The sequence below is a fragment of the Erythrolamprus reginae genome, chromosome 8 (assembly GCF_031021105.1).
Source record: "Erythrolamprus reginae isolate rEryReg1 chromosome 8, rEryReg1.hap1, whole genome shotgun sequence".
NCBI lineage: Eukaryota > Metazoa > Chordata > Lepidosauria > Squamata > Dipsadidae > Erythrolamprus > Erythrolamprus reginae.
In genome coordinates this window covers 10,026,817-10,045,958 of record NC_091957.1, presented here as the reverse complement: position 1 = coordinate 10,045,958, position 19,142 = coordinate 10,026,817, and the positions used below count along the sequence as shown (strand labels likewise).

The window sequence follows — 19,142 nt, the reverse complement described above, 5'->3', positions numbered from 1 at the left end:
TGGTTTTTATATAATGGGTTTTTCACTGCTTTTTTAGTATTGGATTTTGTTGCACTGTTTTACTGCTGTTGTTAGCCGCCCCGAGTCTGCGGAGAGGGGCGGCATACAAATCCAATAAATAATAATAATAATAATAATAATAATAATAATAATAATGTGGCAAGAGACGGTCCCGTAAGTAATCTGGTCCTGAGCCAACAACGAAGGACAGGCAAAATAATACCCCCTCCGTCTCCCCACTCCCCCCCACCCCCAAATCCCCTTTCTTCACTTACCTGGAGGACAAGGTGATAAAGTCACCGCCGTCCAGCAGTCGGATTTTGCAGAAGAGCATGCCGTTCACGAAAGGCACGGCCGTCAGCTCTTCCAAGGTGAAACTGATTTGAAACTTAAATCTCTTCTTCTTCATCAAGAAAGCCATGGGCGCTTTCCAAAACCGGGGGGAATCGGGAAAGCTTTCTTCTCCTCCTTCTTTTTTTAAATGGATAATAATATGTGCCAGAAACTTTAAGGAAACAAAAGCAACCGACGGGCTGGTTTTTCCGTTTTTGCAAAGGCGGTGATGAAATCTCCCTCTTCCCCAGCCTTCTGCCAACTCAGAAAAGACTTGTAGCCGAGCTTGTAAATTGATGGTTTCTCTTCTTTCTTTGATGGTCTGATCCGGGCTATCGGATCAGGGACCGCCAAGCACCGCCAGGAAGGAAGAGGGACATGCCAGGTTGGTAATAAAGCAAGACAAGTCTTTGGTTCATCTCCAAAAGGGGAGGAAAAACACGTAGAAAGAAGGGGAGAGAGAGAGAGAGAGAGAGAGAAATTCAGAAATCCCGGACCTGCGGGAGCTTGAGCTGTTCAGAGGTGACAAAAACCAGTTCCGCCGGAGACCTCACTGGTAGGCATGGCTGGTTTCCTTCTCGGCAAAGTTAAGCGCCAGCCTCTTCGGATGAAGGCTCCTCCTCCTTATTTATTTCAGCCTAGGGAAAGGAATGAGGGGGGGTGGGATTGAATCTCCGGTACTTCTCCTCCCTCCGTTCTCAAACCACACACACACATCAATGCCCACTTCGTTTATATGGTCAATTTTCTTTCCCTCTGAAAGGAAGGGGGGGATTGGCCTGTCTTTCTTAATTTGATTTATTTTTGCGGTGCCTTTAAAAAGCAAGTGCTAATTCCAACCGGCTCCTTTTCTTCCGGGATGCCACGTAGGGGGATATAAAGGCATGGTTTTGTTTAAAAAAAAACAACAGCTCCACCAAAGCATGGAATTCATTGTACACAAACACAGAATATTTCTTTTACATGAACTCACATTCTCTCAAACTCTCATAAAAGTCTCTCTCTCGTCTGTCTGTCTGTCTGTCCGTCCGTCCGTCCGTCCATCCATCCATCCATTTATATATCTTTCATCTCTATCTACAACATCTATCTATCTATCTATCTATCTATCTATCTATCTATCTATCTATCTATCTATCTATCTATCTATCTATCTATCTATCTATGAATCTACCATCCATCTACCAACCTGTCTATCTACCAATCTACCAGGATACCTACCAACCCCCAATATATACCTAACTACATCTGTCTGTCTGTCTATCTATCTTATCCTGTCTGTCTGTCTATCTATCCATCATCCATCTCTCAATGAATCTACCATCCATCCATCTACCAACCTAACAGTATCTACATATCAACCTACCAGTACCTACCTATTGGTACCTACCTACCTATATCTATCCATCCATCCATCCATCTTTCAATGAACCTACCATCAATCTACCAAACTACTGGTATCTACCTATCTACATCTATCTATCTATCTATCTATCTATCTATCTATCTATCTATCTATCTATCTATCTATCTATCCATCCATCCGTCCATCATCTGTCTATCCTATCCATTTATCTTCTAATCTTATATCTATTTATTCATCTATTTGTCCATCTGCCCATCAATCCATCCATCTTTCTAACTCTCATCTTCACCTATGTAAAAATGTCATTCACCTGTCATTTCATCTATCTGCCCATCCATCTACAGTATCTACCTCAAACCTGAGATATACTCACAAAAACACATATCGGTTTATAACACCTCACCCCAAATAGCTCTCTGTGTCTGTAAATAAATAAATTTCTACTTTTAATGCACGAATCCCAGCGACCAGTTAGGTCCCACAGAGTCGGCCTTCTTCGGGTCCCGTCGACTAAACAATGTCGTCTGACGGGACCCAGGGGAAGAGCCTTCTCTGTGGGGGGCCCCGACCCTCTGGAACCAGCTCGCCCCTGAGATTAGGATTGCCCCCACCCTCCCTGCCTTTCGTAAACTCCTTAAAACCCACCTCTGTCGTCAAGCATGGGGGAACTAAAACATCTCCCCCTTGCCCATGTTGTTTTGCCGTTGGTTGGTTGATTGACTGTGTGCCTGTGTTTTTTATATATATTGGGATTGTTTTATGAATCTTTAATTTAAAATTGTAATTAGATTGGTGGGAATTGGATTTGTTACTATGTACTGTTTTTATTATTGTTGTGAGCCGCCCCGAGTTTGCGGAGAGGGGCGGCATATAAATCCAATACAGTGATCCCTCGATCTTCGCGATCTTGATCTTCGCGAAACGCTATATCGCGATTTTTCAAAAAATATTAATTAAAAATATTTTCCCACCCGATGACGTCACTCTCTTCCTTTCTCATCTTTCTTTCTCTCTCTCTTTCTCTATCTTGCTTCTTCCTCTCTCACACTCTCTTCCTCCCTCTCTCATCTCTTTCTTTCCTTCTCTCTTTCTCTATCTCTCCCCCTCTTGCTCTCGAGCGGCGCGTGGGCGGCGGGGAAGACCCAGGGAAGGTTCCTTCGGCCGCCCAGCAGCTGATCTGCTCGGCAGCGCCGCAGCAGCGAGGAGCCGAAGATCCGGGTTTCCCCTTTGCGTGGGCGGCGGGGAAACCCTGATCTTCAGCTCCTCGCTGCTGGGGGCCGAAGGAACCTTCCCTGGGTCTTCCCAGGTGCGGAAGTAAAAACACCATCTGCGCATGCGCGGCCATGGAAAAAAGGGGTGCGCATGCGCAGATGGTGTTTTTACTTCCGCACCACTATATCGCGAAAAATCTATTATCGCGAGGGGTCTTGGAACGGAACCCTCGCGATAATCGAGGGATCACTGTAAATCTAATCTAATCTAATCTGTATTCTTTTCCCTCCATATTTTCCCTCTCTATTTTTTAACCAGCTGCTGTACCTTCAAAACTCCCTTTTTTTTCCCCCCAGGAAGAAAAATGCAAATGGATAACACCTCCAGGCGTTTACAAAAATTAAACCTTATTCCCAGCTTGGGCAAGGCCTTATGTCAGGATCTCCACTTCTGGGTCTGAATGTAGAGCGGGAGGAGGTTTCGTAACAAATTCTGTATGCTCAGTTTACTGCAAAAGCACATTCTGATGTGACATTATTGATCTGAAGAACTTTACCCTATTCTGCCACTCTGGGAATGCTGTTTTTCTGCTCGCTCGCACTTTCTCCCTGGAGGGACGGTCTAAAGTTCAGCGTTAGATGTTCAAGGTGATCTTCTGAACAACGCTGGGCCCTCTAACTTTGTTGCTCAGACCTGAGACAACCTGTCTCACCAGGTAGTAAAAGTTTCCTACTGCACCAGTTTCTCATGTTCTTCTTCTTCCACTGTTCTCGGACGTTGAGGTTCCTCAACCATTCACCCACCCAACCAACCAAAACCATTCTTAGCTTGCCTTCAATTCCCCAAAGCATCACGTTCTCATCCATGGAGAGGGGCGGCATACAAATCCAATAAATAAATAAATAAATCTCAACATCCCTGCCGCAGCCTCCATTCCAAAACCAAAAAGATGGACGAAAATATTATTCTCCTGAAAGAGTAGTAGATGCTTGGAACAAACTTCCAGCAGAGGTGGTTGGTCAAGCCACAGTAACTGAAGTTAAACATGCCTGGGATAAACCATATGCTGCTCAAAATAAATAAATAAATAAATAAATAAATAAATAAATAAATAAAGGGAACACTCAAATAACACATCCTAGATCTGAATGAATGAAATATTCTCATTGAATACTTTGTTCTGTACAAAGTTGAATGTGCACAACAGCAGGTGAAATTGGTTGTCAATCAGTGTTGCTTCCTAAGTGGACAGTTTGATTTCATAGATGTTTGATTTATTTGGAGTTGTATTGTGTTGTTTAAATGTTCCCTTTATTTCTTTGGAGCAGTGTATATCCATCCTAAGATAAAATACAGGAAATAGTACATGTGTAGACTAGATGGACCATGAGGTCTTTTTCTGCCCTTCTATGTTTCTATTCTTCTAGGTTTCAAGATCCACCTATCTCCATCTTAGAAACATAGAAGACTGATGGCAGATAAAGACTTCATGGTCTATCTAGTCTGCCCTTATACTATTTCCTGTATTTTTATCTTAGGATGGATATGTTTATCCCAGGCAGTTCCTGTGGATTTACCAACCACGTCTGCTGGAAGTTTGTTCCAAGGATCTACTACTCTTTCAGTAAAATAATATTTTCTCATGTTGCTTTTGATCTTTCCCCCAAAAAACTTCAGATTGTGTCCCCTTGTTCTGTTCACTTTCCTATTAAAAACACTTCCCTCCTGAACCCTTTAACATATTTAAATATTTCGATCATGTCCCCCCTTTTCCTTCTGTCCTCCAAGCTATACAGATTAAGTTCATTAAGTCTTTCGTGATACGTTTTATGCTTAAGACCTTCCACCATTCTTGTAGCCTGTCTTTGGATCTTCTGTTAAGTCTGTCTGACAAGGTATCATTAGAAAGGTTGGAGACCCCTGTGCTAGAGGGCCTTCTATGGTGGGGTTTGAACCCAGACAATCCAGAGGGATAGTTATCCATGAAAACAGAGCAGGCATGGCTTAAACCCCGAAAGGCATCCTAGTTATTCATTCTTGCTTTCTTAAATTGGTTGGATTAAGGTTTTTTTCTCTCCCACCCCCAAAGGAAAACAAGTAGGTCATTTAAGTCTCAAGAAAGCTCATTCTTCATGCCTCTTTGTTTGCAAAACCTGCGCAAAAGGAACTAAAATCCCGAATATTCAGAAGCAAGTCCTAATTTATAACCAGATGGTCTATGTGCCATCGGGCTCTGCTCCATTTTTACTACAGGTCGAAATACAGTGGTACCTCTACTTAAGAACTTCATTCATTCCGTGATCAGGTTCTTAAGTAGAAACGATCTTAAGTAGAAGCAATTTTTCCCATAGGAATCAATGTAAAAGCAAATAATGTGTGCAAACCCATTAGGAAAGGAATAAAAGCTTGGAATTTGGGTGGGAGGAGGAGGAAGAAGAAGGGGAGGACAGTCGCTGCCGAAGGAAGGTGAGATGAGCGCCCCCTTTTGCCTTTCCACACCCAGACGCTCCAGGAGGCAACCTCGCAGCAGGTAGAGTGCTGTACTGCAGGCCACTGAAGCTGACTGTAGATCTGTAGGTCAGCGGTTCAAATCTCATCACAGGCTCAAGGTTGACTCAGCCTTCCATCCTTCCGAGGTGGGAAAAATGAGGACCCGGATTGTGGGGGCAATAGGCTGGCTCTGTTAAAAAGTGCTATTGCTAACATGTTGTAAGTTGCCCTAAGTCTAAGGAGAAGGGCGGCATAAAAAAATTGAACGAATGAATGAATGAATAAATAAATGGGAGGCAGAGCGAGGGAGTCACCACAGCGAAGTGGTTTATTCCCTCTCCAAGCGCCCAGAGAAAGGAAAACGGTCCGTTTGCTCTGGACTGCCAAAGCTTCCTTAAGCGCCACCGAAAGGCTCCTCTGGCAGCCCAGAAAAGCCCGAGATGGCTGGGATTAAAGGGGGAATGGCAAGAAACTGGCCGGGCCTTCGTACTGCTCTCAAATTTCTTGGGAAACTTTTCCAGCCTCGGGTTCTAAAGTAGAAAATGGTTCTTAAGAAGAGACAAAAAATCTTGAATACCCAGTTCTTATCAAGGCGTTCTTAAGTAGAGGCGTTCTTAAGTAGAGGTACCACTGTATATGTTTTTCCCCTCATCATTTTTAAAAATCTCAAGAAAAAAGACAAGTCTGGGATATAATTTTTTTTCGGGCTCGGGTTCATAAGTAGAAAATGGTTTTTAAGTAGAGGCAAAAAAATCTTGAAATACCCAGTTCTTATCAAGAAAAGTTCTTAAGTAGAGGCATTCTTAAGTAGAGGCACCACTGTAAAACGATTAAAGGCAAAGGGGCAATTTCGGTTGTGTTGCAAGCCATTGCTGGTTCACTGGGGAATAAATCCTTCGCCTATTTTTGGATTAACCTATGGGGCATGGCACCCTCTATATTGTAATCTTAAATGTGCTAAGAAATAAGTGTGGGATCAAACCTTCAAGGGATTGCACAATTCCTGTGTAACAACAAACACCAGAAATAGTAACACCTTAAAGCCTGATGTTTACACAACAACAACAACATTCTTAACAATCCCAAGCCAAGCACTTTGAAACCCAGCTGCAGGAAAGGCAACTTTCATGCAAAGAGATAGGCAAAGTTTGTTTCTAAATTTAGAGTCATCTGCCCGCAGGTAAACTCAGCTATGAGACAGAGGAGAAAGTTACACTGGTAGGCCCCAGGTCGAATCGTGGCTTGTTTTTAGCTAGGGTTTGTTGAATATAGTCCAAGGTCGTCTTCTCAGAGCAAGCCATCATTGGCTAGGTTTAACTTCTAGCTTGCTACAGAGACACCTGTATGCAGGTGCACCTGGCTAGGAGACAAGAGGAGGAAGATATACACCCTGTGGGATCCAGGATGGAGGCTAAACCGTGGCTTGTTTTAACTATGCTTTGATGGAGCCCTATGCAAAAGTCAGGACGAGCAAAGGATACGCGTTGAGTTAAATGCACCTACGTGTCTTTGCACGAGTCTTTTCCGGCAAGACTCGCGCTGGGGGGGGGGGGAAGTAACCCCCCCACCTGTGTGCGCGTGCATGCACCATCAATTAAAGGGGGTGCAAAACCGACGCACCGACCCGAAACTTTGCCCCCCCCCCCATATTTTGCACGCGTGCAGGCACGTGGGCATTTTGCATGCTTGGCATCCCCAGGTATAGGGTGCAAGCGACCTCCCCCCCAGGGTTCCCTCCCCTCCCGAGGGCTCGCAAAGGAGTCTCTCCAAGCCCTTCCTTGGACTGCCCCCTTCGCAGCTTGCAATGGCTCCCCCCAGACCCATTTTAGAGCTGCACCCCCAAATCCACCCCCTCCCTGAAGGGGAAAAGTGCATTGCTCCTCCATAACCGCGCCATCCTCTCCCAATACACCCCATGGGTGGGGAGTGTACGTGGGGGGCTTGCAATCAGCCTTGGGGAAGGGTCTCTCCTACCTCCGCGCTCCTTCCAGACCTCTGTGCTAGCTGGGCTTGCCAGCGCTCTACGCCAACTGCGCCCGCTACGCCGCTGGCGTAATGGGGAAAGGAAAGAGGGCGGGGAGAAAACCCGCGGCAGTTCCCGAAGCCGCAGATGCTGGAAGCCGATTGGGTAAGAAGAATCGAATTGAAGGGAGGGGAGGAGAGGAGGGGGAAGGCATCCACGCTTCCATTGGCTCCGCCTGACCACGACGGCGGAAGGAGGAGCAGCTATTGGAGGAGGCGTGACGTCAGTCACGCGAGATAGGGGGGGAAAGGCCCGCCCCCTGCATTGACTTTAAACTATGTACAAGGCGGAGCGAAATGCTTGCCTACTTCTGCAACCGGGCGCCCTCAGGAAGATGGGGAAGGACTCCCACACCATCATCCCTAGCCACCGTGCGATTGCTTTAGCATATCTTCAGGGCGCAGGGGATGGGAATTCAAAGGATGGAAGGCTGAGGGCGATGGGAGTTGTAGTCCCCAATGAATAACTTAGGGCGATGGGAATTGTAGTCCCCAATGAATAACTAATAAGAAATAATAAGATTACTGATTGCACCGAAATGGATATGGTGACAAGGCACTTAAAAGGACAAGAAGAATCAGAATATAATAAAATTAGGTTAAGTTTTATGATTGGTTGAATAAAATAATATTTAACAGTATATTTTATATCAGATGATATAAAATTATGTAAATTCTGTAAATAGTAGTAATATATATAGTTTATATATTTTTTTCTTTACCTTTTTCTATTTATTAATATGATTTGTAAGACTCTTTGAGACTTCTGAGAAGAATGGAGCAGCTTGGCTCCTTTTATTTGTTATGTGTTTTGTTTGCGTCTTTGTTTTGTCTTGAAATAAAACCTCAATATTTTTATTTAAAGAATAACTTAGGGCGATGGGAACTGTAGTCCCCAACAAAGCGAGGAGGGAAGCTGGCTTTGGGGGAAAGGGATGATGGGCTTTAGTGATGACGAAGCCCATCGGGCCAAGCAGCAGGTTTGGAAGGAAGAACGAGGATGACTGACGGCAGGCAACCCATCAGGAATGGAGCCAGATTTTTAAAAAAGAAATAAATATTCCAAATAAAATAAATTATCCGGTATCCTGTTTTCCAGAGTGGCTAAGCAGATGTTCCTCAGAAGCCCACCCAGCTGCTTCCTCTCCCCATCACCTTTCCCCTGAAATCGGAAATAGGATGTGTTTCCATTCTCCTGCACCACGGGGGTGGTTGAGTCATTGTTGGTCAAACACAGGTGGTCTTCCAACTACGACCACAACAATGTGTTGCTAAGCGAGACATTTGTTTCGCCCCCCACACTTGTACAGCGTTTCTGCCCACATCTGTTAAGTGAACGGCGGCAATTCTTAACATTTATTAACACAGTTGTTAAGTCAATGTGGTTTCTCCATCGATTAGACCAGTGATGGTGAACCTATGGCACGGGTGCCACAGGTGGCACATAAGAATATAAGAACCTAAGAAGAGCCAGGCTGAATCGGGCCCGAGCCCATTGAGTCCAGCATTCTGTGTCACACAGTGGCCCACCAGTTGTCCATGGGGATCTTGAGCAGAAAGAGAAGGCAAAACCCTCCCTTTCCCTCGACCCCCAACAAATGGGAACCAAGGGAATCCTGCCTGCCTCCACCAACATAGAGGCGGCACTTGGACATCCGTTCCAATAACCACTGATACACTTGGCATCCATGAATCTGTCTAATCCTGCCTTGAAGCTCTCCAGGCTGACAGCTACAAAAATGGTGGAAGGTCTTAACTTATCAGGAAAGACTTCATGAACTCCATCTGTATAGTCTGGAGGACAGAAGTGAAAGGGGGGGTGGGACATGATTGAAACATTTAAATAGATTAAAGGATTCAATAAGGTTCAGGAGGGAAGGTGTTTTTAATAGGAAAGTGAACCCAAGAACAAGAGGGCACAATCTGAGATTAGTTGGGAGAAAGATCAGAAGCAACGTGAGAAAATATTATTTTACTGAAAGAGTCATAGATGCTTGGAACAAACTTCCAGCAGACATGGTTGGCAAATCCACAGGAACTGAGTCTAAACATGCCTGGGCTAAACATAGATCCATCCTAAGACAAACTACAGGAAATAGTATAAGGGCAGACTAGATGGACCATGAGGTCTTTTTCTGCCGTTAATCTTCTGTTTCTATGACAGCTGTCACGACCTCTTCTGGAAGGGAATTCCATAAACCAATGACCCTCTGGGTGAAGAAATACTTCCCTTTATTTGTTCTCACTTTCTTACCTATAAAACCTTACCATTACCCTGGCTCAGGTCAATTGTACATGTGTGTGCAAGTCATCTGATTTTAGGCTGGTGCAGAGGCTCTGGGAGGGCGTTTTGGCTCCCAAAGAGCCTCCAGGGAGTTTGGGGAGGGCATTTTTACCCTTCCCCAACTTCAGGAGTCTACTGGACCCACCAGAAGTTGGGAAACAGGTCATTTCCGGGCTCCAGGGGGTCTCCGGGGGTGGGGAGTGTTTTCGCCCTCCCCAAGCTTTGAATTATGGGTGTGGGCAGTAGTGGGCAGCCAATTTTTTTCCTGCCACTGTGGGTGTGGCTTATTTTGTGGGTGTGATTAATGGTCATGTGACTGAGTAGGAGTAGCTTGCCGGCCATGTGATCAGGTGGGAATGGCTTGAACGATCATCATCGTTCAAGTGAACTGTTAAGTCCTTGAGTTACAAACTTACCAGTGTCGCTCGCCGGGGTGACAATTTGCTTCGCGTTTCCCGCGCTCTCCTTCCTGGGTCGCCCCCCCGCCTCTGGCTGGGTAGCTAGGCGAATGGGTGCTGCCAGAAGCATAAATGCTGCCAGCGCCGCTTCCACCCATGCCTTCTGCTTGCACCTCAGGCAGGAGGAGGCTGCGTGAGGCTGGAGGGGAGCTGGGCAGGAGAGAGGGAAGCTCGTCCGAGGCCAGGAAGGAGGAAAGAGGAAAAAAGCAAGGAGCACAGACACAGCAGCAAGGGAAAAAAGGAGAGCCGAGCCAAGACCAGTAATCTAGGAAGTGACAGCCGCCAATCAGCGGGAGCTCTGCACGCATCTTCATTTCCACCGGTGGAACTGTGTTCCACCCTGTCCTGCCTGCTACCCATCCCTGGGTGTGGGCACTCACGCATGCCCAAGAGTGCGCGTGCAAGCTCTTTCGGCACCTGAGGAAAAAAAAGGTTCGCCATCACTGGACTAGGCTTTTATGTCAGGTCACAAAAGAGGATCTCCAGGACAATGCGACCATGGTAAACGTGAGTCTGTGTCAAAGCACCTGAATACAAATCACATGACCGTGGGGAATGCTGCAACGGTCGTTAAGTGAGAAAAATGTCCATAATGGCACTTTTTTTGCATTGCCGGGCCACTAAATGGACTGTTGTAAGTAAGGTTACATGTATAATCACAACTGGCTTTAGTTGCATAAACCCAAGGAGCCCTAAACCCTGGTTTGCAATCATGGATGTCTGAATTCACACAACAAAATGAGCCAAAATCCAACCCCTCTCGACTAGGAATAAATTTTCCCAACTGATTATAACGCCAGGTTGGAAAAATCTCTTTTGTGATTCAGTCTTCGAAAAACTTCCCCTTTGGACTTGCCATGTGATTATACCATCGGATTATTAAAGTTTAGTGGGTCTATAAATCCTGTTATCCTCATGCATATTGATTCAACGGCTTTGATTGGAAAGCTCCTGTTTCTTTGGAAGCTTCGTTTCATAATTAATCGGACGGCGAAACCCGATGTTATTGATCAACAGATTTGTAAAAAGGCCCAAAGAATCAGCTGAGTCCCAGGAGACACTTCAAATGTCTGAAGTGCTCGGAAAACAACATCTCAAATGCATCTGGGTGCATGATAAATTAGCGCATTTTTAAAAAAATAAGCATTGTTCAGTATATAAACCTAGTTGGACACAAAGGCTGGTTTTTATTGGGAGTCCAAGATTAATAGAAACATAAGTCTGCGGAGAGGGGAGGCATACAAATTTAATAAATAAATAAAATAAATAAATTTAATAAATAAAAATCTGACGGCAGAAGAAGACCTCATGGTCCATCTAGTATGCCCTTATACTATTTTCTGTATTTTATCTTAGGATGGATATATGTTTATCCCAGGTATGTTTCAATTCAGTTACTGTGGATTTATCTACCACGTCTGCTGGAAGTTTGTTCCAAGCATCTACTACTCTTTCAGTCAAATAATATTTTTTCATGTTGCTTTTGATCTTTCCTCCCAACTAACTTCAGATTGTGTCCCCTTGTTCTTGTGTTCACTTTCCTATTAAAAACACTTCCCTCCTGGACCTTATTTAACATTAATGTGGAAAAGGGATGATTACTGAGCTCCGACTTGTGATGGCGAGGGAATCAAAAGGCCCCGGGCCGCATCTGGCCCATGGAGTGCTTAAATATAGCCCGCAGGGCTGGTTTGGAAATATCGAAGGATCAGCCCGCGGCCTGTTTTGAGCCAGCAGAGTGCTGCTGGAACCAAAAAACGGGCCATATGGGAGCCTCCGCGTGGCCTGTTTTGGCTGGCAGGGTGCTGCAGGGGGCCGAAGCTAAAAACATACCGTGCGGGGGCCTCTGCATGCCTGATTTTCAGCCAGGAGAGAGCTGCAGGAGGCATCCATCCAGTCTCCCCCCACCCAGAAGAAATCCACTTCGATATCCCTGCTTTAAGGCATAGTTTGCTTAACTGTGATTGGGAAGCTTATCCATTAAACCCATTACAATAGTCTTAATGCTGATTCATAGCTTATTAAAGTCCTTAGTAGGGTTCACTCAACACAATGAACGATAAAGCTTCGTTTATGAGCCGTATTTGCCAGGATCAGCCCTCGTGGGTGAATCACCGACAAAGATACCACAGTTTGGCTGATCCACGAGCAAGTGACATCATGACTGCGTAATCCCAATCACAATGCTTTTCATAAGTCTGGGTGACTGTCTTGGTTAAATAATGTTTTATGTATGAAATGTGTGAACTTAGTCAAGGACAATCGACAAATCCCTACAGGACGCAAAGCCAGGCGGAGGGTGCCCCCACCTCTTATCCCTATTTGTCATTTCAACGGTGTTTTGACGGGATTCCTCCAAGACCTTTGTCATGGCTTGGCTTTCAATCCTTTCGTAGGCGGTTCATGGGTCATGGCTGGTTTCCCCAGCCCACCATGGTTGTTAATAATAACAACAATAAACATTGACAAAATCCCAATCTGTCAGTTGCAAAAAGGCCACCGTACTTGGAACTGCGTGCATCATTCGAAAATACAATCACACAGTCCCATAGTTCCCTCTAAGCTGAGCAGTGAGCAATCGCTCACTTAAAAATCATCATCAACTCAGAGTTTTCCAAACCTGCCCAGAAGCTGAGAGGGAAAGAGTGAGAGGGAAGGAGAGAGAGAGGAAGAGAGAGAAACAGATAGAAAAAAGAGAGGAAGGAAAAGAGAAAGAAAAAGAATGGGAGTAAGGAAGAGAGAAAGAAAATCAAAATCTAGTTTGAAACTAGCTCAACTATTTAAGTGGCATTTTGATATTGATAGAGTTGCCCTATTATGAGCTCACTGTTATAGACACACAGTACAGTATTTTATTTTGAAATTCTCTGAGGCAAAACAGGGTGGGTTTTTTATTTATTTGTTTGTTTGTTTATTTATTTATTATTTCTGTGCCGCCCAGTCCCGAAGGGACTGCCGCTCAGACACTATACTTTTCCGCCCACCCCCTCAAAAAATTAGAGGGAACACTGCACAGTCCTAGACGTTTAGGAAGTGTTTGACTTGTGATATTGTGATGCAAAATCCAGCATATCAATCTTGTTTGCTGTGTACCACTGTTTCTTGTGAATAAAATAGTTAATAGTTAATAATAATAACAATAAGTAGGAAGGGACTTTGGAGATCTTCTAGTCCAACCCCCTGCTTAGGCAGGAAATCCTACACCACTTCGGACAAACAGTTATCCAACATCTTCTTAAAAGTTTCCAGTGTTGGCGCATTCACAACTTCTGGAGGCAAGCTGTTCCACTGATTAATTGGAAATTTCTCCTTAGTTCTAAGTTGCTTCTCTCCTTGATTAGTTTCCACCCATTGCTTCTCGTTCTGCCCTCAGGTGCTTTGGAGAACAGCTTGATTCCCCCTTCTTTTGGCAACCTCTGAGATATTGGAACATTGCTATCATGTCTCCCCTGGTCCTTCTAGCCATGGCCAGGCAGTATTCATCTGCCAGCTTCTCACAATGGGGAAATGTGACTGTCTGAACCCACAGAGAAAGCCAGCTGACCATCATGACTGGGTTGTACCCTTTTGTCTTCTCAAGCGTGAGGGTTAAAAATCAGATGCTTTGAAGGTATGGCTGATGCCTTCTCCAAGCTTGGCTTGTGGACATTGATTTGACTCACAATCCCTGCCCTGCCGGGAAAAGGAACTTTTAGCTGGTAAGATGCCAAGTGGACATTTGGGCACATTAACCAAGCTAGGCTTGGCCGATGGCCAAGAAATGTAATAGCACTTAATTGGCCTTCGTGGTCCTTATTGTTTCCTGGCCTTCCTATTCTTACGGTTAAAAATGTCCCTGTAGCAGGAAGAGTGGAGAAAGTGCTGGAAAGACTAGGTATTACAGGAATGTGGTTTTTTTAAAAAAAAAATTTTGGCTTTGCTTTCTTGCAGTAGTAGAAGCATTGCTGCTATTTTCTGGGACACCAGGAAGCTTTTCATTCCCAGATGGTTGAAAGAGCTGGGGGGGGGGGGAATTGTGCCTTATAATAACCTCACAAAGGTAAATGAAAAGCACATGAGTTTACAGAGAGGGGCGGCATACAAATCTAATAAATAATAATAATAATAATAATAATAATAATAATAATGATAAAACAATGGTTCTCAACCTTTCTAATGCCACGACCCCTTAATACAGTTCATGTTATGGTGACCCCCAACCATAAGCCTAGCGCAATTCTCCCAACAGCTTTAAGCTGATTGGCAGGAAGGTCAGAGGGACACCCTCACTGTCAACGCCTGTAAAAATATGTTCCAAGGTGCCAGAATAGAAGCTTTAGTTCCTAATACCAGGACAAATTTGTCTTCTCCCATATGGTCTTAGGCAACCCCTGTGAAATGGTCGTTTGACCCACCCCCAAAGGGGTCCCGACCCCCAGGTTGAGAACCATTGTGATAGAAGGGGGAAAAAAGCAGGGGAATGTTTTTCTAAGAATTACATTAACAGTACAGGCTGATATTGTCATGCAAACTATTGCTCAGCTTGGGATTTAAAAAGGTAATTAATTCCGATGACATAGGCGGTGCCCCAGCTAGCGCATTTCTAAGTCTGAAACCTGATTTGATACTTGATTTATTGAATCAGCCACTGTTAAACCAAGACAAATGATAGCTTTGAATCTGTTATTTTGGGCAGTTCTGAGCAAGTTATGGTATTCTCTCTGCTCTTCCATTTGGACTTTATAAAACCGTGAATAGGTGAAAATAAATCGTGTTTTGAGCCTACGGAGAACTTGGGAGAGGTTGACCAGGTGGCAAATCCCAAGAGGTCTATTTCTGCGTTTGAACAATGGGTTAAAAGAGGCCAGTTCTCTTACGCGAATTCTTCCCAGTTATGCAGAAAAACCAGAATCTCTTTTGTTTAAGAAAACCTTTATACCTCCTTAGTTTGTCTTGAGGAAAATACCACAAAGCAGGAGAGGTGATGATCGGTACTTTCAGATGGTTTACATAAGCTCAAACTGGTTTGTTCAGTTTCCGTTGCATAGCAGTACTGGTTCAGGTGTCCAACTAAGAACGGAGAGGATAGGTTAACATCCTCACGCATCCTAAATTGTTAACGCTGGGCCAAAAACTCTTGGGTTTGCAACCCATATAAAGGCTGGAATTCACACCGCCACGCTAATTATACTGTGGTTAGCATTTCGTGCTGTAAACTTAACCTGTGAGAATAAAATTGGCTGAGGCTGGAAGGTGCCTACCTAAACACCTTTTTTGGAGGGGGAGGTGACATTTACACATTTCCATTGGTGGCTGGGGGATTCTGGGAGTTGAAGTCTACACGTCTTCAAGTTTCCGAGGTTGGAAAATACAGTGTTCCCTCGATTTTCGCGGGGGATGCGTTCAGACCGCCCGCGAAAGTCGAATTTCCGCGAAGTAGAGATGCGGAAGTAAATACACTATTTTTGGCTATGAACAGTATCCCAAGCCTTCCCTTAACACTTTAAACCCCTAAATTACAATTTACAATACCCCTTAGCAACCATTTAGATTATTACTCACCATGTTTATTTATTAAAGTTTATTTTAAAAAAATGTTTTTTAAAGGCAGACGAAAGTTTGGCGATGACATATGACGTCATCGGGCGGGAAAAACCGTGGTATAGGGGGGGAAAACGCGAAGTATTTTTTAATTAATATTTTTGAAAAACCGTGGTATAGACGTTTCGCGAAGTTTGAACCCGTGAAAATCGAGGGAACACTGTACAGTGGTACCTCATCATACGAACTTAATTGGTTCCAGGAGGAGGTTCGTAAGGTGAAAAGTTTGTAAGATGAAACAATGTTTCCCATAGGAATCAATGTAAAAGCAAATAATGCGTGCAAATCCTTCAGGAAAATCCCAAACTTTAGAAGGGAGGCGAACAGAGGGCAGGGAGGAGCAGCTAAAGGGGGCGGGTGGAAGAAGCAAGGCTAGGCTAAAGGGTGAGTAGGAAGGAAGAAAGGCAAGGGGGGCGCCCCTACCTTTTCTTTCTTCAAAAGACACCCTTTCAGTTCCTTTGCAAGCACGTTGTTCTCTGCAAAATTTTTCCTCCCCCAAGCTACCCCTCCCTCCTCCCTTTTCTTTCTTCAAAAGACACCCTTTCAGTGCCTTTGCAAGCATGTTGTTCTCTGCAAAAATTTTCCTCCCCCAAGCTGCCCCTCCCTCCTCCCTTTTCTTTCTTCAAAAGACACCCTTTCAGTGCCTTTGCAAGCACGTTGTTCTCTGCAAAATGTTTCCTACTCCAAGCAGCCCCTCCCTTTTCTTTCTTCAAAAAAGGGGAAAAAAAGAAATCCCTTCATCCCAGCAGCAGCTGCTTGGGTTCGTAAGGTGAAAATAGTTCGGAAGAAGAGGCAAAAAAATCTTAAACACCGGGTTCGTATCTTGAAAAGTTCATTAGAAGAGGCGTTCGTAAGATGAGGTACCACTGTACTGTTTTAGATTGCCCCCCCCCCCCCCCCATTAGTAACTGAAGGAGATGAGGCAGAACAGTAAGTGGTGAATTGCTACAAGCACAGGCTATAAAGTCGAGTCGCATTTGAAAGGTCACTTTTCCCCAACTCTGTAGTGGTACTTAGAATCCTATTGTACTTTACCCTCTTACAACAGTACACTATGCTGCAAAGCCAAAAGAGAAAGGCCAGGCTTTGCAAAACGGGCCAAATTCTGACACTGCACATTTTTATACTCCTATATAGATCATCACAGAAGAGAATTGGGATCTCATAAACGTCAGGCAAGACACAGGGTCTGCTCTTGGAGGCATTGTTTTCAACTAATTATTTCAGGAGAGAGTCTGCCAATCCCCCCCAAAATGTTCAATAAATCAATAAATCTTTAGGCTCCTTTTTCCCCTTGTTCGGACTACGTGAGAATAAAAGAACCAGAAGTACGAATGCAGCTTCTTGCTTATCCGTCGGTCTGACACTGCAGTGTTCATTTGTCACAGCTTACGTGGCTGATGGCGGAGCAAAGTTAAAGGCCTTTGAGATTTATTTTCCTCTGGGGAGCCCCAGGGTTTTCTACCTAACACAAGTTTTTAAAAGGTAGAAATGTGAGGGTATTATGCCCCCTGCAGGTAACAGAAACACCCAGAAATATACTGCTCAGAAAAATAAAGGGAACACTCAAAGGACACGTCCTAGATCTGAATGAATGAAACATTCTCACTGAATACTTTGTTCTGCACAAAGTGGAATGTGCACAACAGCATGTGAAATTGTCAATCAGTGTTGCTTCCCAAGTGGACAGTTTGACTTCACAGAAGTTACACCCTTGAAAATGTCCAAAGATACTTCAACAGAAGAGCCCTTCACTCCTCCACTCGAGGAGTGAAGGAGTGAGACTAGACTTTCAATCCTGGGCCTAGAAAGTCTAGAACTAAGACGCCTTAAACAAGATCTAAGTATTGCCCACAAGATCATATGCTGCAACGTCCTGCCTGTCGGCGATTACTTCAGCTTCAACCACAACAACACAAGAGCACACAACAGATTGAAACTTAATATTAACCCGCTCCAAACTTGACTCTAAAAAATATGACTTCAGTAACCGAGTTGTCGAAGCGTGGAACTCATTACTGGACTCCATAGTGTCATCCCCAAACCCCCAAAACTTTACCCTTAGATTATCTACGGTTGACCTATCCAGATTCCTAAGAGGTCAGTAAGGGGCGAGTACTAGTGCACTAGAGTGCCTTCCGTCCCCTGCCCTATTGCTCTCCTATATCTCCTATACCTTTCTTCTATTCCTATGTCTCTTCTTCTATTCTTTCATTGATATGTTCTGTTACTATATCTTCTTTTCTATTCTTTCTTAGATATATTTTACTATGAGTATCTCCTCTATAACCATCATGTATTTTACTATGTGAATATAGATATATACGCGCTAAAACCCTCATTGTGTATTGGACAAAATAAATAAATAAATAAATAAAAAATAAAGTTTGATTTACTTGGAGTTATATTGTGTTGTTTAAGTGTTCCATTTATTTCTTTTTGAGTAGTGTATACACAGGACTTCTGGACTATTTTTTTCTTGCAAATCCAAATTATTGCTGTCAATCGGTTTCCTTTTAAGCTTCAGATACTGTGTAAAAACGTTAACAGCATTTTTTAAAGCTTTTGTTATAGACCTGTGACAGCCAAATGCAAAGAGCATCCATCCACAAAGGCAAAATTGTGGCTGGGCACACTGCATTAACTCACAATATGATGTTCACGTGGCTTGTAGGAGAGCCGCTTGCAAAGGGAGCCGGATGCCACCATTTGGATTCTTTTACCCTCTGCACATGCACAAAGACTTCTGAGCATGCGCAGAGGGTAAAGGAACCCAAATGGCGGCGTCCAAGCAGGTGGGCGGAGCCTCACGCTCCCTTTGCGATTGGCTGCCCCATGACTGACAGCACGAGCGAACCGGGGATATTTCACCCCAGCTTCAGACACTGTGCCTTGTTCAATAAACTGAGTTTCATTGTATCATTGCTTGCAGCAACAGTGTGATTGTCACCTTGAAGGCAGTCCTTTCAGATCAGGATGTGTGTTAGTACAGCGTGTCCAGGGGGAAAGCATTTTTAAATTCCGATATTTCCCTGACATTTCCCTGTAACTTGCCATCTAGTTAAGGCGCAGTTATAGATGACGTCGTACCAAACGGCTAAGCCGTGGAGAAATAACGGTAGTCGAGGAAGCAAGTTGTTGCCAGTTATGCTCATTGGTTGCCGATCAACTTCCGGTCACAATTCAAAGTGTTGGTTATGACCTTCATGGCACTGGACCAGAATATCTCCGAGGCCGCCTGCTGCCGCACGAATCCCAGCGACCGATTAGGTCTCACAGAGTGGGCCTTCTCCGGGTCCCGTCAACTAAACAATGTCGGTTCGCGGGCCCCAGGGGAAGAGCCTTCTCTGTGGTGGCCCCGACCCTCTGGAACCAACTTCCCCCGGAGATTAGAACT

General features: G+C 44.4%; 3 protein-coding genes across 3 annotated transcripts in view; all 3 read right to left on the bottom strand.

Moving 5' to 3' along the window:
* The window catches only part of EEIG1 (estrogen-induced osteoclastogenesis regulator 1), a 60,073-nt gene extending 59,406 nt beyond the window's left edge, over window positions 1–667 (bottom strand). Inside the window, exon 1 of the mRNA XM_070758813.1 lies at window positions 276–667. Within this exon, the coding sequence (XP_070614914.1) occupies window positions 276–421 (146 nt within the window). The 5' untranslated portion in view covers window positions 422–667. The remainder of the gene's footprint in view (window positions 1–275) is intronic.
* The window catches only part of ST6GALNAC4 (ST6 N-acetylgalactosaminide alpha-2,6-sialyltransferase 4), a 683,294-nt gene that overhangs the window by 109,613 nt on the left and 554,539 nt on the right, over window positions 1–19,142 (bottom strand). The window lies entirely within an intron of this gene.
* Window positions 1–19,142, bottom strand: part of ST6GALNAC6 (ST6 N-acetylgalactosaminide alpha-2,6-sialyltransferase 6) — a 490,277-nt gene that overhangs the window by 131,704 nt on the left and 339,431 nt on the right. The window lies entirely within an intron of this gene.